General features: G+C 40.1%; 1 protein-coding gene across 2 annotated transcripts in view; it reads right to left on the minus strand.

The window, feature by feature from the left end:
- The window catches only part of SUGCT (succinyl-CoA:glutarate-CoA transferase), a 520039-nt gene that overhangs the window by 408547 nt on the left and 87541 nt on the right, over positions 1–23951 (minus strand). For both annotated transcript variants that reach the window (XM_023751066.1, XM_023751067.1), the window contains one exon: positions 12825–12920. In XM_023751066.1, the coding sequence (XP_023606834.1) occupies positions 12825–12920 (96 nt within the window). The remainder of the gene's footprint in view (positions 1–12824; positions 12921–23951) is intronic.

The raw sequence follows: 23951 nt of genomic DNA on the forward strand, positions 1-23951 counted from the left end.
TAAAGATACACAGTGCTCATAATTCTTTAATAGTTTTTATCCTCTTCTATTTGAGGCAGCACACTTCCATCAAAATCTTCCTTGTTCTTCATCAGCAGGATGGTATCAAATGAAACCATAGGGCTGCCGACGTGGAACTGCAACGACGTACAAGGATGTTTATAGGGCAGTGATGGCGAACCTTTTGAGCTCGGCGTGTCAGCATTTTGAAAACCCTAACTTAACTCTGGTGCCGTGTCACATATAGATATTTTTTGATATTTGCAACCATAGTAAAACAAAGATTTATATTTTTGATATTTATTTTATATATTTAAATGCCATTTAACAAAGAAAAATCAACCAAAAAAATGGGTTTGCGTGTCACCTCTGACACGCGTGTCATAGGTTCGCCATCACTGTTATAGGACCTAATCGGGTAATGTCCCACTGGCCCAAGGTATGAATTACAGATATTCAAAGCCTAGATGTCCTCTCTACACCAAAAAGGTCATTCCAAAGCAGTCAAGATGTAAAGAGGAGGCAATCTGGAAAGTAAGTTACAATAATAATTGGGATTTGGCAGTTTAGGTCTCTGAGTTTGTTTTTCTTTAGAAACAATGTTTAAATTGGCAAATAGGATCATGGGCCAGCCTGTGATATGTCTGTCCTGACAACGTTAACAGTGCTAACAATTCTATTGGACTTGATCACCATTTTATAACACTGAGGGAAGTTTTCATGGAGAACTCCAGTGTCAGTTGCAAGAACTTCTCTCCTTGTCGCCGTCTTGGGATCAACATCCTCCCTACCACTCTACTGTTCTACTAATCTGCTCCCCATCAACCCAACTCATCATACACATTTTCTAGGCAGCAGGAAAGGGAAATGCCCTCTCAACTTGGAGCTGTCCTCTTAGAGAAGAAGTATAGAAGCAAAGGCTCCTCCAGCAGCTGGTGGACTGGGTTATATCAACTGAGAGATGGAGATAAGAGCAATAGGTCTGGGGTCTGGGGTGTGATATGGTGATAACCATCTGCTGAACATACACTGTATGTGCCTGACTCTATGCCACAAACTTTACATGCACTATGCTAACGGATGGTCACTGCCACCAACTTAAAGGCCAACAGGAATCCCCAGTTTGGGGTGCAGTGAAGAAGGAAATGTTATTCAGGGCAAACAGTTCTATAGAGCAACAGCGCAGCCATGAAAACGGCCGGGCGTGGAGTAGCTCAATTGTGATTCAGCGGGGCTTTCAACCAGCAAAGCTAGAGAACGGCTCTGAGGCCAGGTGGCCCCGGAGGGAACAGGCCTCTCTCCAGAGAGTCAGGTCCACTCCATAATGGTCTGCTTCACTCTGTTCTGGAGAGGCATCTTCAGTGCTTCAGCTTAGCCAGGGAGACACAACTTCATTCAAAGTGCATTCTCCAAACCAGGGAGGGGCTGGCTTATATGGACAGGCGTCCTGAGCCCTGGTCCCTGGTCCTTGACTGGTCCATACTTATGCAAATGAGGGCTCTGAAGCCTCCCAGTATGATTGGCCCAAAAGCCACTGTCCTGATTGGTCAAAATAGAGCCACTCTGATAGGTCAGAGCTGTGCTGCTCTAATTGGATGGGGAAAGTCTCAGTCCTATTGGTTGGAATAGGACTCCAGGAACTCCTTTGTAAGGGCTGTCTCATATGGCAGAATCACAGTGCCGGCAGGCAGCTGAGTACAGAGGCAGGCAGTCCAGCACAGAGGCAGACTTCTGGGTGAAGTGCCATTTGCATGAGAGGCAGCTAGGTTTCTGCTTTTTTTATTTGAGCCACCAAAAGCCCTTCTTAGGTGTCTTTCCCCCGCCCGCCTCCCCCCCCCCACCCCCCGTCAGGGCTCACAACTGTCTTGCTAAATCATCACCAGCACCCATGAGGTAGGTAGTATTATCTTTTACAAATGAAAAAAACAGCTCAGTGGAATGAAGCAATTTGCCCAAGGTCTATCTGACTCCAAAGGCCGTATTTTTAAATGATGCATCTAAGTATGCTGCTATATCTGGCAGCATCTGGAGCCTGAGCAGCAATCGTTTTTAAAAAAGGGAGGGAAGGAAATTCAACAGTAAAAGGGATAGTGATGTAAAATCCTATCACTGCAGAAGCAGAAATTGAGACTGTATCTAGGAATAGAAATGCAAATTTTAGGCTTATTTTCCATAACTTAGGCACTGTTTTTTAAATGAAACTGATTTTCAGTAAAATGCTTTAAAATTAATCCTGCTCCTTGTCATCAGAATCACATGATAACAAATGGTGTTACAGAAAGGTCTCTAAAGCTTAACAGTAACTACTATGGCCACCTTAATTATTTTGAGCAAAAGAAAATTATATTCAAGCTAAAGCCATATTGTTTTCACATAAACATGAATATTAACTTGACGGAAATCAAATTAAACTTTTTTCATTCATTTAGTGATGTTATAAATTAAATGCTCCCACTCACACCAAGGAAAGGAAATACACACACTCACAAAACACACCCAAGCATACACACAGCTCTACTACTTTTGGGGCTTATTTGCTACCCTTATTAACTTAAACAGATTTAAAAAATATATCAGACTGAGAAGGAGGAGAGTTTGCAAGAGGTTGATTTATTTCAAGAACTAACTTTTCTCAGGCTGGGCAGCTGGAAAAAAACTACATTTTTTTTACCTGTAACGATTGAAAATTCTAAAGCATAGTCCTTAACCTTTTCACCCCCTTTCCTAATGTGCAGACCTAACCAGTTGTTAACAGGACTCGTCCTGGGGGCCTCATATATCTCAGAAAGTACATCCTCTCCCTCTGGATCTTACTTTACCTGTAAATGTCCCTAATATTCATCTTCATAACTGAAACTAATGCCCGACAAGATTACACCTGGGACACTTTTTTCCCAGCAAAAGTGGACTCGATCTCCTTTGTAAAACCACCCTGGAGACACCCCAAGAATTCAGAAAGGTCAGCACTTCCTCCGACAATCACAGAAGAGGCTGCTGCTTATTTTAGGATACAGTGTTGCTTCCCTTCTGCTCTCAGTCATTTCTACAGAGATCAAACCTGCACATTTATTCTGTGCTGAGCAGGATGCTGTTCACTCGGTAAGCCAGTCACTTAGAGCAACTGCAGGATATTCAGTGCTGACGTTATATAATAACAGGATAACCCGAGCAGTAGGGGGCTGGAAGGAGGGAAAGAGACAAATGCAAGAGTGCTGATTCCACAAAATGAAAATCATTCCCAGGAACCTCTCTCCAGGACACTGAACCAAAGAAAATGGTAGTTTTACCTTAAATAAAATATCAGTAGCTCTAAGGACGGGGAGGAAATCATCTAATAATGTGATCATGTTCCCAGTCTTCCAAGTCCCCAAAGAAAATTGCCATTCCATTACCAGGTTACAAGAGTGACATCTAGTGGGCTCATAATATAATGCCCAAAAGGATTTCACCTGTACCTTAGAGCAGGGCTTCTCAAAATCTAACCTAACAATGAACCCTAGAGATCTTGTTAAAATGCAGATTCTGGTTCAGGAGAATAAACTAGAATCTATTATTTCTAACAAGCGTCCAGGTAGTGCCAACACCCCTTCTCGCTGGACCACTTAGAGTGGGGAAGTCCTAGGGCATTTCACACCTGCTTTTACTTCTCAGGGGGAAAAAGGAGGGGTGGGGGGCAGCATGAGAGAATCATCTCCAGGTAAAAATTAAGTCAAAGGCTGGAAGAGGTTAATGGGCGGGAGGGGGAAGGAGGACCTATGTAATACTTTCAATAATAGAGATTAAAAAATAAAAATAAAATTTAATTAAGTCAAATGATTTTTTAAACTGTCCCCACTTCACTAGTCCCTCTCAGCATGCACACTTACCATCTCCTGTCTGAGCAGACTCCCTATACTGTATTCCTTTTCCTACATTCCAGAAACAGTAGGTAAAGAGCCTACTTCACAGCCACATTTACATGTGGGCATGATTTGCTCCAGTCCCCAATACAGGTTCACAGAACATAACATCTTACAGGTTTCCTTTTACTATTATATTTTCCCAATATTGGGTTACATTATAAAAATAATTTGTGCCATATCAGAACTCAGTTCCACACGCTCCCCGCCCCCCCAGGTTAACTTGTACCTGAAAAGGGAGCCCTCATGGGAATGTATAAATACTAAGCACACCTACTCAGAATTTCAACATTTGCCCTGGGCACCCCTAAGAACAGAAAAGGATATGCAAATACATTTAAATCCAACTGTTTCCAGATCCAGTCCCATGTGATTTACCTGAGCAGAAGAGCCTTGACCTCCATGCAGAGCCACCAGGCAGGACTCTTGGCTGTAAAGTAATGTGTGCACCCCGCCCCAGAGGAGCTCTGTCAGGCCCCCCACAAACTCCCCCTGCCAAGGCCTCCAGCCCAGGTAAATGAGATGCTTTCCTTGGTTCTGGGTCACCGTTCTCAGAGCCACCCCACATGGAGAAAAACAAGTCTCCCTTTCCCCAAACACACAAAAATGCACAACGCCCACTTCCTAGTCCAGTAGAATCCTTTAATACAAGTCCATTGATCTAGGACAAATTGTCATTTTCAAGCAGTGGCACGCATATTTAAAAAAACAAAAAGTAGCCCCGGCTGGTGTGCTCAGTGGTTAGAGGGTTGGCCTATGCATCAAAGGGTTGTGGATTCGATTGCCGGTTGGGGCACATGCAGGAGGCAGCCAACCAATGTTACTTTCTCACATTGATGTTTCTCTCTCCTTTCTTCTCTCCCTTTCTGCCTCTCTCTCTAGATTCAATGCCGGGGGGGGGGGGGGGGGGCAGGTGAAGGATGAAAACAAATGAAAAATAAAACAAAAAGCAGAGCTGTTCTGGTTGAAATGGGTTTGGAAAACTCAGAGATCCGCCTCCCGGATTTCTCCCAAGGCTGTCCCCTACCCCAGGCCCCTGAACATGCCTCTTCATGCCTCAAATATTCCTTCACACCCCAACTTCTGCCCCAGCCTACTAACTTCACAAACTAGAGTTTGAAAACCAGAAACTGTGAGCCTCACAATAGTTAAAACCAAGCCTCTATATTGCTCCTGGGCATTATTACTCTTTACACAGACGGGAGCAAGAGATATTTCATGTGACTTAATTATAATTCTAATACAATTTTAGCATATGCAACCAAAGGATTTATTCAAAAGATGTACAACCTGATTTCCTGAAGGAAATTTGCTTTTAAGTAGTAATTAAGGATCTCTGTAATGAGTAAACAACGGAATTGCTCATACCTCTTCAATTGCTCTTGGCAATCCCTAAAGGAAAAAATATGTAGAAGAAAATATCACATCACTCTTCCTAAATAGTTGGTTGAAGATACAGTGTGGTGATTGTGGGGTGGAGGGGGGGTTGGGGTAGAAGAGGGTATAGGGGGAATAAATGGTGATGGGGGAGAAATGTTTTAATAAAGAAAAGAATCAATTGACCAAAAGAAAATTGTTGGTCAAAGATAAAAAATGAAACTAAACATGCCAGTTTAAGTAAGTAGCATTGCATCTACTCATGTAGTTATATCATATAGTCTCCCTGCCTTGGTTGGAATCCCAGCTACACCACTTACATGAGATGCTGGCCAAGTTACCTAACCTCTCCACACCTCCGTTTCCTCATCTGAAAGTAAGGGCAAGAGCTATACTTATTTCACAGCATTGCTGTGAAGATTTAATTAATATATTTTAAATATTTAATAATGGCATAGTAATATTCATTCAATAAATGTGATCTCAGTATAATATTATTAATATTATTAGTAATAATATTATTTAACTGAATATTCATAATGGCATTTGAGCTTTGGGATCATTTTAGCCAAATTTGATACATAAACACATACAATCCCGTGAATACAGTGAGAAAATTAAGAATGTAAGAGAAGCTGATAAAATCCTAAAGAAATTCCAGGTTTTTTCCTTAAAATAACTTCCTTTCTTTGTGTGTGGCTCAGTGGTTGAGCATCGACCTATGAACCAGGAGGTCACGGTTCAATTCCCAGTCGGGGCACATGCCCGGGGCTGCAGGCTCAATCACCAGTAGGGGGCATGCAGGAAGCAGCCAATCAATGATTCTCATCATTGATGTTTCTATCTCTCTCTCTCCCTCTCCCTTCCTCTCTGAAATCAATAAAAGTATTTTTTTAAATAAAATAGCCCTAACCGGTTTGGCTCGATGGATGGAGAATCGGCCTGTGAACTGAAAGGTCCCAGGTTTGATTCCGGTCAAGGGCATATACCCTGGTTGCAGGCACATCCCCAGTAGAAGGTGTGCAGGAGGCAGCTGATCAATGTTTCTCTCTCATCAATGTTTCTAACTCTCTATTCTTCTCCCTCCCTCTCTGTAAAAAATCAATAAAATATATTTTTTTAAAAAAAATAAAATAAAACAGGCCAATTTGTCAATTGGAGGCAATTCTGATTTTACATCACAATGGCCTTTGAACAGTCATAAGCATGTTTATTCTTTGTGCAATATGCTGATATGCTGTCCTTCAACATCATATTGCCTAATTCATTTTAAATTTAGGGATGGTCCCTAAAATTAAAGAAAGCTGAACCTAAGGAGAAGCCCAGTGGGAGCCTATTATGCCAGGAGCCTAGCATGCCCAATTACCCGTATTCTTAGGACTATGAGAGTCCCAGACACTCCTTTCAAAGTAATCTGGATCTTCAAATAAACAGTTTTGTTTTTGTTTCAACAAGAATCCCAAATTCATAAGGATGAAGGCACACATAAGATTTAAAGCAAATACTACGTAAAAGCTACCTCACCAAAACCTTTAGAGAACCAAAGGCGCAGGGGAAATTCAGGCAACTCATGCCTTAATTTACAAAAAATAAAAAATAAAAACCTTCAATATTCTAACTTATCAGTGCTAAGTAATCAAAAAAGTTTACAGAAACCTCTAATGATTTGCTGTCGCCCACACTTTTGTTCCCGATAAATATCCAGGTATTTCTTACTGGGTTAACATTATCAAAGTACTTTGCAATCTTAAGGATATAAGAACAAATGTTTAAAATGTTCTGTGGTTTTCTCACTTTTTAAAACCGAGAGAGAAATCTCCACAACTGTTGGCTATCAAAGGGGTGGGTATGTATCTTTTATAGAGATAGGTTCCCCTCTTGGAGGCTTCTCAGAAATTACTTCTGAAAATCATTTTGTCATGTTTCATTTTGTTAATGAATTTACACTAAAACTACATTAACTAAACACTTCAGTAAACTAGAATCCTTCTCTATTCCCTTTGAAAATTGAGCAGTGTTGCTATATATGATGCTCCTCAAACTGTAATGCTATATTGGGCAATGGCTCAATACTACAATTTCTGAAAAAGATCTGAGAACAGATTTTTAAAACAGAAAAGTACCACAGCATGTTAGATCTTTATTTTCTCTTCCCCTAAGCTGCCATGATGGCTTTCATAAAATCATTCCATAGTTTCCTATAACTATTATACAAAGTTATAATTATGAGTTTACAGAAATAATCATAGGACCTACCTTTTATTGAACACTTATTAGAGTCAGGTACTACACAAAACACTTGCACACACTATCTCATTTAATTCCTTCATTAAACATAAAAACGACTATCATTATTACCTTTTTGGACAGGAAGCAGCTAACCTTAGGGAGAGTAAAAGACTTGTCCAAGATTTCACAGCGACTATGTGCTGGAGGCATGAGCCTAGGTCCGTCTGACTCCACAGCTCACACACTCCCGGCTGTGCCTCCTACATTATCTCTGAGTTTCTAGAAATCAACAGCCCAGTTCTTCCTCAACTGGAAGCCTTCAGGACCTGAAACTCCACTGGGGGCTCAAGAAATTGTTGTTTATTTGATTTATCAGGAGCTCTGCAAAAGCATGAATTGAAAACATAGTAGAGGAAAACCTACAATTGCCCTGTAGTTCAGAATTCAAATATACTACTCTAGCAAGGTCACCTGTTAGGTTTGGTACCTACTAGAATCGTTACAAGTCATTTGTCAAAGAAATGATGAAAACAGATTAGAAGAACTCTACCATCTGCCAAAGAAATTAAAAGGCAGGTATCCACAATGTATCAAACACCAAAAAAGCTACCAGTTTGGAAATAGGAAGAAAACAAGCTTTGAAATCTTAAAACCATCGTTTCAACTCAGGCTCTTTTGACCCTAGATATGGTCATAAGAAAGTTGCTCAATCACTCCAGGTGTCCCTCTCATCAAAAAAAATAAAATGAGAAGTGTGTGTGTGCGTGTGTGTGTGTGTGTGTGTAAATGTATCTGTATGTGTATTTATTTATTTAATCCATTACATAGTATATGTTCAATGGAGCCTGCAAGATATTACTGTGACTAACCAATGCATCAATTAAATTAAATATGCAATGCCAACATATGCTTGTTTAAACTATACTTTCAAATTTTAGTTTGGATTTATTAGAGTTAAGGTTGGGGTAGGATTAGGGTAGAGGCAAGGATCAGAGCTCAGTTCAGGGTCAGGGTTATGTTTTGAGTTAAAATTAGGTCAGGGTTAGGATGAGAGAGTTCAGGTTAGGGTTGAGGTTAACACTGAGTTTGTGATTAGTGTTAGTATTAGGATTTGCGTTAGCATTGAGATTAGCATGTGGTTTTAAATTAAGGGTAGGTTTAGGTTTAGTGTAAGAGCTAGGGCTAGGGTTAAATTTATGTTTTAGGGTTAGTGTTAGAATTTCATTTTGAGTTAGGTTTTGTGTGAAGGTTAGGGTTAGAGTTGTGGTTAGGGTTGAGTTTATAATTAGGATTAAGGTTAGAGTAAGAGTTAGATTAGAGCTTATTGTTTGGATTTAAATTAGTGTTGGGTTTAGGTTAAGGGTTAGATTTAGGGATGCTTAAGGGTTAGGATTAGGGTTGAGTTTATGATTAGGGTCAGGGTTAGTGTTAGAGCAGAGTTAACTTCAAGGTTAGGGCTTGTTTTAAAATTAGATTAGGTCTAGGGTTAGCATTTGATTAAGAGCTAAATTAAAGTTACATTTAGAGTTAGCTTTAGGGTTAGGATTAAGTTTTTACTAAAATTGGTCTTAAGGTTTGAGTTAGAATTATGGTTAGGATTAGAGTTAGCATTGAGTGTAGGGTTTGTGTTTAAATTAAGTTTAGGATTAATGTTAGAGTTAGGATAAGAGCTAAGGTAAGGTTTAGGTTTAAGGTTAGGGTTAGGTTTTGAGTTATGTTTAGGTTTAAGGTTAAAGTTAGGGTTATGGTGGGGAAAAAGTAGTTAATGTGTAGTGTGACTATAATAAAGGAAAAACTCACAGAGAAACAGATAGATGTATAATGTTTACATTTTGTCTTACTAAAAAATCCTTAAATAGGTTTTGAAAATATGATATGCTATGATGTAACAGTATTTTGATGTTTTCTAAGGACTGACAGCAAAGTGCTACATCTCTTCAAGCTTGTAATTTACCGCCTGTCCGAGTCTCTGCTTGTGCCAAATTAAATATACAGTATAAAGTCCCTACCAGAAATAACATAGCACAGCTTCCTGCTCTGCTCATTGGTTGAATGGGGCCAACTGAAGAAAGGGAAACTGGATTTTACTTAATCATCTGAATAACTGTTTTCTTCAATTTCTTGAATTAGAAGCTACTGGGGGGAGAGGAAATTAAAAGAAAATTCCCCATGTAAATTATCAGGCCATTGGGGAAAATTCCACTTGAAGTTCCTACATTTGAAGGGCTCAAAAAAAAAGATTATTCTTATTAATGAACTGCTCAGAAAGTCAACTTTTCCAAGCGCCCAAATTTCTGAGGCCTCAGAGTACTGTAAAACCTCTCTGCCTGAGAGGCACCAATTGTATTGTACTATAAATGGTGGAGTGCTTCCTTCCAGCAGACACCACCCAAAACTCTTCTGAGGAGTGTTGTGATAGAGAACATGGAGAAATGGGATGAGAGATGGAAAAAGACGTGCCATGGAATCCACGGAAGGTTTCTGGGATTATTTATGGTGAAAAATATGATCATATGTTTATCCACGGACACTGGGTAATGTAAGTGATAGAGGAGATGATGTGCAGGCAAGGGACAATTCATCCATTGTGATAGAAGGGAATGAAATGAACTACTTATGGACACACATGTAGAAGTTTGGGAGGTACCGTAAAGAAAAGATGTAGTAGTTCTCTTCTGATTGCATCACTTTTGAGTGAAATAAGAAGGAAAAGGTGAGGAGAGAGGGGAAAGACTTGAGGAGAGAGATGTGAAATAGTCACCCCAGAAGTAAATATGTAGGATAGCTGGGTAAAGCTGGGAGAAATTTGAGAGAGGCAGTCATAAATTCTGAGTTAGGTTGTATTTATGTTTTCTTCTACCCATATCTATTGCTTGAGTGCAGGCATAGAATACTTTCCAGACATTTACATGCCATGCATTCAAGGTCTACGATCTTTCAGATAGGGTTCAGCAAGAGTAGAGGAGAGTGGACTGGGCCTCTTAACTAATTCCTAAGACCACCAGAGTCTTCCATCGTAGACCTTCATATCGAAACTCAGACAACTCAAACTAGATACAAACAATAATTATTATATAAAATTAATTATAATTATCCTCGTATTCACCCATAAAAATATTTTCCAAATATATTTTTAAAATGGTAAACAGATCAGGTTCTACAAGTATATCTAGGACCTATCTTGGTATGCTAGTCTCATTCGAGCTACATTTGTATTTGTTCCTTAGTCATAGTGCTGAACTTTACCAAGAGAAAGCAAATTAATTCTGGGCTCCTGAGGAAAGACCCTAGCAGATCTCCTCTTCTTACTAATAATAAAGCTGCAATCAACTAGATCAAATAAGCACATTACCCATTTTCTGTCACTGGGACAATTTAAGCCGAAAACGAACATTTGTGTCTTCAAAGAACAAAAGCGCGCACATGCGCACACACGCGCGCGCACATACACAGACGCTTACATCTTTTAACTACAATTACAAAAGCCAAAGATTGTAAATTTCTTTTCACATCACAATGAAGTAACTGAGAAAACAACCAAGATGCCAGAGCTCTGGTGCAAACACCAGGATGGATAACTGAAGTCTTTACAAAACTTTTAAAAAATACATTCTATTTTTTAAAATAAGCGAAAGATAAACTGTAAACCTTATACTTGAACACATACATGAACCCCTCGCTATGTCACGTGAGTTGGAATTACACTGTAAAACCTTCCAACTCATAAATGCTTCCTCCATACACATCAAAAAGTGAAGCCGAGACTGACATTATTTGAGATGAATTCCCAAGGGTTCTAGCATTGTCCTCTGTTAAAAATGCCCTTGACAGGGATTTCCATTATTAAGGATGAGCATAAATTAATTAGCTGATGAGACCCCTTAGCTAGGAGCCAGTTTTGTGGAGCAAGGGTGGAGTGGAGTAGAAGGAGGAAACTGGAATCACACACTCTCTTATCAAAGGTAGCAGGGTCTGAAAGAATACTCCACAAGGAGGCAGGAGGTCGGAGTTGGAGTCCATCTAACCAATCTAAGGACAAGATGTCTTAACTGAAAAATGAGAAGGCTGAATTGGACCATCTCTAACTAGTCCAAAAAGACTACTTTTGTGATGGGAGGTAGGTTTGGCTAAAAGGATAGGAGCAAACGCAAAGGGCTAAGGAGAGGGGAAGCAAAATGTAACCCATGGTGGTCACAAAACCACGATGGGAGAAAAGAGGGAAGGAACTAAAGAAAACATCTCCACAACTGTAACTCTGCCAAGAGATTAACTAAATGTGTTCCAAAGAGAGATCGTGGTTCTACAGGAAAATCATAGTGATGTCTCAGGCATAAAGACCATAAACAGAAATAGAGAGAGAATTGTGGAATCATATTGGGTCACTGCTTTCTTCAGATCTGTATTAAAAAACTGAAATGAAACTAGTTTTGCCCGAGGAAATACTGTTCTTAAAACTAAAAGGATGATTAGCAGTGTTGATGGGTTTCCTGACAAATGGAAAATGCTGACTTTTATGAGTTCTGTTAAGAGCACTAGCACTAAAATGACTATAGCAAAGTTCACTCCCTTATTCAACAGAAATTTTATAGTATCAAGTATGTGCTTCTACTAGGTATAAAAAAGGACACCATGAAAAAGACACCTCTACTCTTAAACTTAAAAGCATAATGCGGAAGATACGACAAATACATTAGCAAATACAATGAGATATAATACAACTGGGCTAAGCAAAGGTTAGGGGTTTGGAAGAAGAGTTGGAGTTTTTTGTTTTTATTTTTGAAAGATCACAGTTCCTTCCCACTTCATTCACACTAGCCAAAGTCAAGAATTTCTAAGGACAAGTTTAGACACTTAATAAAGAACAGCAGTTCCTGAACCATCTGCTTTGCTCAAAAATGAAGATCTGTCACAGGCAAATTTTCATTTTACTCCAACCCTGTGAGAATATTATTGTCAACTGGGGTAGGTAACATTTGGTTTATAAGTGACATAGTGAACAAACCACACTTTCTCAAATGGCTACAATTAGTGCCTCTTTTGGGTGAAAAAAGAAAAAAAAAATAAAGCAAACCATCCTGAGTCCAATAGTTATTCACTTTCAGCAAGTTTCTTTGATCCATTTAAGTGTCCTGTTACTAATCTTCTGATGAAGAAATGTGCAAAACACAGCATTACAGTGAACAACAGAACCTTGTTATAGTTAGACAATATATGACAGAATATTCTGAATGTTTTTTTAAGGAAATCATTTCACAAACTCATACCATACAAAACTGCAGGTTATAGTAGCCCAACACTATATTCTTGTTGTATCCTTACCTGGTAGGGAACAATACTGCCATGAGCTGTGCCCCAACGTTTTGCTTCTTTTTGGCCAATAAGATAATTAGCAGCTACCTGGGTTAAACATGCCACCTATCAGAAGAAAAAGGAAAAAAATTAGCCGGTGTATCTATACTCACTCATTAACAAAAGGTTATAATATTTGATTTCACTTAATGTCATTGCAGAAGATAAGAGAGAAAAAAAGAAACTCCCAACAGGTTAGAAAATATGCAGGCATCACCTTTCATCATACAAAGCAAGGAAGAGCAGTGTTATGTTAGTGCATGAGTAATGGTCACCTGAGAAGTATAAATACAGAAACATTTAGCTCCTGAAAAGATCACCTGAAGGCAGAAGTTGCCCCAGCAGGTGGAACCTGGTCAAGCTTTTAGCATCAAAGCCTGAGCAAAATAAATCAGCAATCATACATTCCCTTCCCCTCTCCTCCGGCCCTTTTACTTTCCATCAGGATGACACAAAATGAGACTGTGTCATCACTGAGCAGGTGCACCAAAGTCAGGAGGCGCATCCCTCTAAACTTGTCATTACATATACAGATAAACAAACTAACTAACCTCTATTTTGTTTTTAAGTCCGCTTAGTCAAGTTTTCTGTTCCTTGCTGCCTATAGCATTTTTACTAACACAGAGAATCAAGATTATTTATTGATTTTTTTAAAAATATATTTTATTGATTTTTTACAGAGAGGAAGGGAGAGGGAGAGGGATACAGAGTTAGAAATATTGATGAGAGAGAAACATCGATTCAGCTGCCTCTTGCACGCCCCCTACTGGGGATGTGCCCGCAACCAAGATACATACATGCCCTTGACCGGAATCGAACCTGGGACCCTTCAGTCTGCAGGCCGACACTCTATCCGCTGAGCCAAACCGGTTAGGGCTTATTTATTGATATTTTATTCAGCGTGAATCACCCTCATTTAAACAGAAAGTACTGTAACTTTCCCAGCTTGCTTCTGGCCTCATTATTATACTTATTGCCATGTTCAAGAAGCACAGTTCTATTAAAGGGGTTATCGAAAACTGACTCGTGCAACATTTCATATGCAGATCTTGAAAACCCACAATAATCCAACTCCATATAAGGATAGCATGAAGATAATAACTTGCTCCCTGGAGATCTGCCACAAGAAACTATGTTCCAGTGAAAAGCCATGCCTTTGAGGGCCCAGGACTATGGAAAGGAGGTGACCTAATAACAACTTTTCAGTTTCCAGAAAAAAAGGCATCTTGACTTCTAACATCATCAAGACAGAGCATGCATGGGCTTGCTCTTCCCATTATAAATCATCAGATGTGACTAGGAATCTATCAAGCCAGCAAGTCAAATATATTCCACATTGAGGCTGACTCCTGCAACAACTCAACGGGTGACTTTTCAAGGCTCAGTGCCACAACCTGTTATTGCCCTCTGCCTGGGTGCCTCCTACCAGGGCCATCAATAGGGCTCGGCCTGAACGAATCCCCTGGCAGCGGCAGCCATTCTCCTTTAGCATATTCTTGGGATTTACACTGACTTTTATGTTCATTTACTGCTCTGTTGAAATTGGAACTGCCTTATGGCAGCTGGTTCGGCTGTACTGCCCAGGTGGCAAAACTAATAAACTTTGAGTCATCCACTTCTGGACTTCCATCTGGTCTTGGGCATTTGAACCATGGAGCATTCCAGGGCTGCCTGGGGCTGCCTAATGTTAATCACCATTTCACAGATCACTTCTGTGTCTTTCAAAATGGAAAACCAAATCAACATTTTGTAGTAAAAATGCACTGGATGGGAAGTCCAGGTTCATGGTTTCTCATTTCAGTCTACCTCTAAATAGCTGTACCACTGTAGGTATATAATTTAACTACTTTGATTTTTCAGGTACATTCTCTGTATCTTTGGCATTTGACCCAAACCAATTTTCAATTTTTTAAGCTTTTTTTAAAAGAGCAGAACTCCTATATCGAACCACATAATACAGGAAATCCTAATATATAGGGTGTCTCAAAAAAATGAATACACACTTTGAATAATTATGAAGGCAATGTTTATTACAATACATTTCATTTTCAAAATTGAGCATTAGCTGTTAAAGTGGGTACACATTTTTGGGGACACCCTCTATATGCACATAATACCCCCACGTGCTCTGACTGACGCAGAGGCAGACCTGCAATGCCACCCTGCGCAACATGAACACAGAACACAATTTGCAAAATAGTAAATAGTCTTAACTTTGCTTCCAAGTTCTCTACACTTCTGACCCTATTCTTCTTCTTAAAAGTCTGGCAGATAAAAGATAGCAGGGATGCAATAGTAGTAATTTTCCTGTGAAATTGAGGAAATTTTCTCCAGTCTAAAGTTTTTCTATTTTCTTACCTATAAGAAAAGATCTTCGTTAATCTAGTTATGTTGTTGTTGTTTGGGGGGGGGGGGGGGAATGGATCAGGGGGAGGATGTTTCTTTCAAATACATTAGGTTAAAACATCCTCTAATGTGCTCTGCTGCTACTGGAGGCAAAGAATCTATAATAATAAAAGCGTAATATGCTAATTAAACCAGATGTCCTTCCAGATGACCTTCTGGACTAAGCCGAGGCTGCAAGGGAAGCCCCAGTCCCGGGTGCCAGAGGGAAGCCGATGGTGGCAGCTGGGGGAAGGAAAGCCTACTCTTGCACAAATTTCATACATCAGGCCTCTAGTTCACATTAATAAAAGTAATTATTTGCAAACAATTAATCACAACAGGCTTAGTATTCCTACTTCTCTAATCTCAAGGTCAACTGATAATTAATACATCCACATCAGCAAGGGCTGCATGAGATAGTGGGCTGACTGGATGATCACAGGTTAGTCTTAAATCCTAGACTGACCTGAGACAACTGCGAGGGGTACGCATGGGGTGGACTGTACCTGGCTATCTTGCCCACTACCTCATTCTTTCTTCTCAATTTTGGCTTCTGTGTTTCTGTTCCCACCTTGATAGCTGTCTTAGACAACTATTTAATAAAAGCAGCCCCATTTAGAGTTAGTTTGAATGAAGAGTCAGAACTCATTTCACAGACTGTTTCTAAATGGAATACTATATCCATTTTCTCCACACAGTGCTGACTCATGAAAACAGCAAACATTTCAGAACTAGCGTGCTCCCACTGGGCAAACAGATTAAATAAGATTTGAAGCCAGATGTCATCCAAAAAGAAAGTATGATTTATCAGTAAATACTCAGAGGCAAAGTTGGAGGAAAATGAATTATACTTTGAAAAAAGAGAGCACTGGGCTAAACTTAGTAACCCAATGTTTAAAAGGGGTATTACAGATCTGAAAGTAATCTACTATTTACAAGGATTTTTTTAAGGCAGGAGAAAGGGGAGAGAGTCAACAGCTATCATGTGATTATGTATAAAAAAAACAGAGGCTTCCTGGCAATTAATGACAAATTTTGCAAAACTCAAATGAACATAGGATGTGACTTTTTGGTTAATAAGTACATACTGTATATCCATTCTAAATATTGCATTATATCATTATTTTCATCGTCTAAACTTAGGCTCATTATTTCATCATGTGGATGCTATATAATTTACTCAGAATGTTGCCTTTATGTGGATTCATCTAAACAAAAAAAAAGCCATCTTTGATTTAATAATAATCATTCTGACAGCAAAACTATTATTTTAGATAACATAGTGGATCCTAATATTCTTTGTTTCTGACCACAAAACCAATGGGGTGGTCAAAGTGGATCTCAAAGGGCAGAGTCCCTAAAGGATTAAGTAAGAAGACACACAATTATTTCCGAAAGCAGCTTCAAGATATCGGTCACCACATGTTTCACTCCTACCAAATGAGGATCAAGCTGCAATAATAGAATCTTTCATCTCCAAAAGGACAACCAAGTATGATAGGCAAATTGGGGAAAACAAGACTAGAACTATAGTCCATTGCATCAAAATGGGTAATTTCACCATCTGCAAACCCCACTCTCTTGCATATATTCTGGCCTCTAACTAAACTGTGGACTAAACCCCAGTCATGCTTCATTTCTGCATTTGCCCATATCTCTAGCCAGTCTTCAAAGTCCATTTCAGTGTGATCTTATCCATTAAGTTCTCCCATCACTGAAGCACAAAAATATTTTCCCTGCCTCTGAACAAATACGCACAAGACCTTAATTTGCCTGACTCCTGCTACACTTTCAGAGTCAACCTTGTACTACAATTCGAATTATAACATGGAAAAGCTAGAAAAACCTAGATCAGTGATAGAGAACCTTTTGAGCTCGGCGTGTCAGCATTTTGAAAAACCCTAACTTAACTCTGGTGCCGTGTCACATATAGAAATTTTTTGATATTTGCAACCATAGTAAAACAAAGACATATTTTTGATATTTATTTTATATATTTAAATGCCATTTAACAAAGAAAAATCAACTTAAAAATGAGTTCACGTGTCACCTCTGACACACGTGTCATAGGTTCGCCATCACTGACCTAGATCAATAGTTCCTAAACCTAGTTGTGTCATACAATCACATGGGGAATTCTCCAGATCTACTAAATCAGACTCTTCAAGGATGGAGCCTGGGAAAAATAATTTAACCAATGTACTATTAATTGTAAACAAGCCTTAGAAAAGTCTAGTCAAATTCCTTAATATTACAGACTAGAGGCCCAGTGCATGAATTCGTGCATGGGTGGCATCTGGCCAGCCCACCCTGATCGGGGCAGTCAGGCCAGGCTGGCTGGGGGAAAGGATGGGTGAAGTTGGCCAGCCGGCACTGCCCCCTGGTCGAACTCCCAGTGGAACTCCTGGACAAGGGGACAATTTGCATATTAGCCTTTTATTATATAGGATAGCTAAATAAAGGAATAGTGCCTTTCTCCATGTTACAATATTAATAGTATCTTATCCTATCACTCCTTTTAAACTGGGAACTATTTCAGGGTAAAAATTATGTATTATAAAACCTTTGTACCTTCTCATAGCACCTAACATGGAGCTTGCACACTAATTTTTTAACACATGAATGACTAATTACTGTTGTCTTACTTATTCAACAAATACTAAGTGCTGCTTTGTGTAAGGCATTATGCTAGGTACTGGGTATACATAAGTAAATGCAAAAGACATTATACTGCACCCCTTGTACTTATTAAAACTGATATGGGGAAAGGAGCTGGAAGAGAACTTTAAAAACAAAGATAATAACATGTGTGAAAGCCCTAAGGCTGGAAAGTGATTAGCATGAGGGCTGGGGCAGGCGGGGGGAGAACCTGACAGTAGACCAATGTAACTGAAGCGTTCCAAGAACGAAATAGGGAATGAAATTGGAGAGGCTGACAGAGGCCAGATCATGCCAGCCCTTGCAGATCATGGTAAAATGTGGAGAGCGGCTACAGCGTTTGGACAGGTTCAAGCCTCGGACTAATGAGAGGGCATGGTCCTCTCGTGGCAAAGCCACGTGCAAGTCCCAGCTTGGAGGGCAAAGCCCTCCCAGCACAATTATAGCCAAAGGCTATGGTTGTTAGCTTGACATTATGGTCTGAACCTGTGGTCCCAGGTGGCTGACTGATGTAGGCTGTGGGAGGTGCAGCAAGTGCTGCCAAAACAAAGCTTAATAGAGTTCTCAGGTGCATGTAATCAAGTAGATTCTAAACTCACGAGAACATTGTAAACATCTTGACCATGCCCTTTCTTTGCCTCGTGGGATCTGACTATAAAATAAAGACTCGGTTTACAGGCAGTGGCACTGTCTCTCCATCGGAGAACAGTGTCCCACCTGGCCCCAACTGTATTCTCTTGTCTGTTTTCTATAATCCTTCACCACCACCCCCCCTTAGGTTCACCACTGGCAGATTTCTGGCTGAATATCGGGTAAGCTATTAAGATATTAACAGAAAGGAACCAAGATGGCAGCACAGGTAAACACCTGAACTTGCTGCCTCACACAACCACATCAAAACTACAACTAAAAGACAAAACAAATATCATCCAGAACCACGGGAAGGCTGGCTGAGTGGAAGTCTGACAACTAGAGGGAAAGAGAAAAGCACATCTAGACTGGTAGGAGGTGCAGAGTTGCGGAAGAGTGGAGGTACGAAGGCACGCGAAACAGGCTGGCAACTGAGTACACTATGGTCTTTTTCAATCGGAAGTGAGATACAAACTCCTGACTGCTCTGAATTCCAGTTCCAGGCAAGACTCTGGGGACCCAGACTCACATGGGGAGACACTGGACTGTCTGGCATCAGGCGGGAAAACAAGGGCGGCTTTCCCTCAGAGGTGCTCGCAGCGTTCACTGCTCCTGCACAGGGCCGCGGGACACAGAAACCCAGGGACCTATCTGGGTCAGGGCCGACAGGCAATCAGTGCTGTTTGCACCACCCCGTGATTCCCTGAGACCCCACCCCACCCAATTTACAACCCCACCCAAGCTGCCCACAGAGGCTTTTGCATATGAATGGCCTGGCCTTTTGCAATCTAAAACCTAACCAACTGCAGCTGGGTCAAAGAACCCCAGAGCTTCCAAAAGAAGGCCTAAGGCTCCTCAGCAGCCTGCATTGCTTCACAGCTGTGCCTCATCTGGGCACCTCCAAACCCCAAACAAAGAGGAGGAATCCGCAGATCTCTCTGTAGCTCCTGCTGGGTGGCCTCAGGCAGTGGCTTACTTTGCACCTCCTTGGAGATCCAAGAGCCAGTGTACCCAGTGGTCAGAGTGAGACCACACCAGATTACAACTCTTCAGATCCATAAGAGAAACACTCAGGACAGACTCAGTGAACCCCAAAGCCCCACTGAAGCAAGTCCTGCCATATAAGGGTGTTTCCAGCACAGCACTTCTCCCATTGTAGACACAACTGGTCCTCACAGCCAATTGGTCTGGAGGTCAATTCCTCCCAGTGATACCAACAGCAATCAAGGCTTAACTACAACAAGACTGTGCACACAGCCCACAAAGGGGTGCACCAAAAGTGTCCACCTCAGGTGACTGAGGAGGCTGAGCCACTGGGCCCTATCAGGAACCTAGCACACAAAACTACTCTATCAACCCAGGGAAGCAGCCAAAATGTGGAGACAAAGAAACATGTCACAAATGAAAGAAACGGAGGAAAGCAAACTACTGGATATAGCGTTCAAAACCACAGTTATAAGGTTACTCAAGAATCTTCTAGAAAGCTACGAGAAATTTAGTGAGACCCTCAAGGATATGAAAAAGGACCAATTAGAAATTAAGCATACACTGACTGAAATAAAGAATAATATACAGAGATCCAAAAGCAGACTAGAGGATCCCAAGAATCAAGTCAAAGATTTGAAATACGAAGAAGCAAAAACACCCAGCCAGAAAAGAAAAAAGAATCTAAAAATATGAAGATAGTGTAAGGAACCTCTGGGACAACTTCAAGCATACCAACATCTGAATTATGGGGGTGACAGAAGAAGAGAGAGAGCAAGATATTGAAAACCTATTTGAAGAAATAATGACAGAAAACTTGCCCTACCTGGTGAAAGAAATAGACTTACAAGTCCAGGAAGCACAGAGAACCCCAAACAAGAGGAATCCAAAGAGGACCATACCAAGACACATCATAATTAAAATGCCAAGGGCAAAAGACAAAGAGAGACTCTTAAAAGCAGCAAGAGAAAAGCAGTTAGTTACCTGCCAAGGCGTGCCCATAGGACTGTCAGCTGATTTCTCAACAGAAACTATTCAGGCCAGAAGGGAGTGGCAAGAAATATTCAAAGTGATGAATGGCAAGAACCTACAACCAACATTACTCTACCCAGCAAAGTTATCATTTAGAACTGAAGGTCTAATAAAGAGCTTCACAGATAAGAACAAGCTAAAGGAGTTCATCACCACCAAACCAGTATTATATGAAATGCTTAAGGGTATTCTTTAAGAAGAGGAAGAAGAAAAAGGTAAAGATAAGAATTATGAACAACAAAGTGACAACAAATACATATCTATCAACAAGTGAATCTAAAAATCAAGTGAATAAAAAATCTGATGAACAGAATAAACTGGTGAATATAATAGAATCAGGGGCACAGAAAGGGAGTGGACTGACAATTCTCAGGGGGAAGGGGATGTGGGAGATGCGGGAAGAGACTGGACAAAAATCGAGCACCTATGGACAAGGACAATGGGTGGGGTGGGAACCGGGTGGAGGGGAGCTATGGGGAGAAAAAAGAGAACAACTGTAATAATCTGAACAATAAAGACTTATTTTTTTAAAAAAGACATTAACAGAAAAAAGGAAGTCAGAGAAAGGAACAAGCTGAAAGGAAAGGAAAATAAGAGTCCACATTTGAATATTTTGAAATGGAGAAGCCTGCAAGACAATCAATTAGGCTGGACTCATCAACATATAGAACATACATAAAGTCATCCCTTAAGGCAGTGGTGCTCAACCTTCTGGCCCTTTAAATACAGTTCCTCATGTTGTGACCCAACCATAAAATTATTTTCGTTGCTACTTCATAACTGTATTGTTGCTACTGTTATGAATCGTAATGTAAATATCTGATATGCAGGATGGTCTTAGGCGACCCCTGTGAAAGGGTCATTTGACTCCCAAAGGGTCGCAACCCACAGGTTGAGAACCACTGCCTTAAGGGTAAATGTAGAGATAAACTAAGAGGAGAAATCAGAAGTAATATAAAACAAAAGAAGATAAGTCTCCATGTCAAAACAGCCTTTCCACTAATCACAGGTATGGTCAATGATGTAGGTACAAACTACTAGCACCAATTTAAATACCCCAAACAGGGCATAGGTTAAATAAGATATGATATTTATATATAGTGGAAGACAAAGTAGGCACTGAAAATAATACAACAGAAGAATACAGTCTTATTTAAGAAAATGCTGACTACTCTCTTTTTTAAAAAAAATTTTTTTATTTTAGAAAATGGTGAAGGGATGAAGGGATTAGAAGTTTTAGATTTATAGAAAAATTACCAAGATAGTACAGAAAGTTCCCATATATCCCACTCCCAGTTCCCCTATTACTAACATATTAGTGTGACACATGTTTAAAGAACCAATATTGATAAACATAATGATTAGCCCTGGTAGTTGCACTCAGTTGGTTGAGTGGTGGGTGTCCCGTGTACCAAAGGGTCAACGGTTCAATTCCCAGTCAGGGCACATGCCCAGAGTGCATGTTCGGTCCCCAGTCAGGGTGCATGCGGGAGGCAGCCGATCCATGTTTTCTCTCTCCTCTTTCCTCTCTCCTCTCTCTCTCTCTCTCTCTCTCTCTCTCTCTCTCTCTCTCTCTCCTCCTCCTCTCCTTTCCTCTCCTCTCCTCTCTCTATTTCTTCCCCCCCACCATGTCCCTCCCCTTCCCTACCTTCCTCTCTCTCTAAATTCAATAAAAACATATTTTTAAACTGTTAATGATTATAATCCAGATGTTCAGATTTCCTTAGTTTTTACTTGATGTCCTTTTTCTGTTCCACAATAGCATCCAGGTTAACTAATACATTATATGTAGTTATTGGCTCCTTAGCCTCCTGTGGCTGTAACAGTTTATCATGCATTCCTTGTTTTTGATGACCTTGACAGTTTCAAGGAGTAGTAATGAGGCATTTTGCAGAAAGTTCAACTGGGAATTTTTAAATGTTTTTCCCATAATTAGACTGGGATTATGGGGTTTTGGAATGAAGACCACAAAAGTAAGCACCATTTTCAACACATCATATCAAAGGCATATACTATCGACATGATTTATCACTTTCGGTGTTGAACTTGATCACCTGGGTGAGGCCGTGTTTATCAGGTTTCTCCCCTGTAAACTTACTCTTTTTTTTTCTCCACTTAAGAGGTGGGCGACTATGATCCTCCTTCTAGAGGGTCAGTGTCTATATAAATTATTTAGAATTCTGCACAGGAAATCTGTCTCTTCTCCCCTATTTATTCAATCATTTACTTATATCAGCACAGACTTATTTATTTTATACTTTGGATTATAATGCAATATTACTTTATTTTGTTGCTCAAATCATTCCAGATTTGGACATTGGGAGCTCTTTCAGTTGGTTCCCCCTGACATCCTCTCCATCATTGTCATGTATTTTTTGTGTGTCTTGTCTTTTTTTTTAGCACTCTCTTCTTTGTGGCACTACAAGATGCTCCAGGCTCATCCTTATATGTCTTATTCCATTCTTACGGGAAAGCATAAAAAGAAGAGGAGTCATAGGGTAAGGAAAGGGACCTACTATTTATTTTAGTGTCAACTAGCACCTCATTGGTTCACTCATTATTCAAAAATCTTGACATCACACCTACTATGTAACAGGAACTATTCTAGGTACAAGTGATATAGCAGAAAACAAGACAGATATGGTTGCACTCTCATGAAGCTTACATTCTAGTGTAAGGTACATTCAGATATACACAAAGAAGAAAATATCAAGAAATGATAAGTGATATGAAGAAACTGAAATAGAATCACAGAAAGGGCTCTTCTGGACTAGCAGGTTAGTGAAGACCTCTTTAAAGATGTAACATTGAACCTGAGTCCTAGAAAAGACATGTGAAAATCTAGAGAAAATCTTTCTAGGTGACAAGATCAACTAATTAAAAGACTTTATTGTGGTAAAAAGCTTATCATATGCAAGAAGAGAAAGGCCACTGAGGCTGCAACATAGTAAGTAAAAGAGGGATTGGTACAAGGTAAGGCCAGAAAGGTATGCAAAGGCCAGATCACATGGGTTCCTATAGGCTTGGGTAAGTAAGGATCTGGGATATTATTCTAAGGGTCATGGGAAGCCATTGATTTATATCATTAGATTACCTGGATTTTATATGAGGTTTCAAGAGGCAATGAATACAACCAAATTATCTCACATGAGGTAGGTATTACAACTCCCACTTTTCAAATGAGAAAACTAAGCCCATGGAGATTAAGTATCTCCTCTGGATCTCACAGTTGGTGATGGTAAAGCTGACTAACACTCAGGTCACTCTATGCTCTAAGCCAGTGATGGCGAACCTTTTGAGCTCGGCGTGTCAGCACCTTGAAAAACCCTAACTTAACTCTGGTGCCGTGTCACATATAGAAATTTTTTGATATTTGCAACCATAGTAAAACAAAGACTTATATTTTTG

Source organism: Myotis lucifugus, unplaced genomic scaffold, assembly GCF_000147115.1.
Source record: "Myotis lucifugus unplaced genomic scaffold, Myoluc2.0 scaffold_18, whole genome shotgun sequence".
NCBI classification, from domain to species: domain Eukaryota; kingdom Metazoa; phylum Chordata; class Mammalia; order Chiroptera; family Vespertilionidae; genus Myotis; species Myotis lucifugus.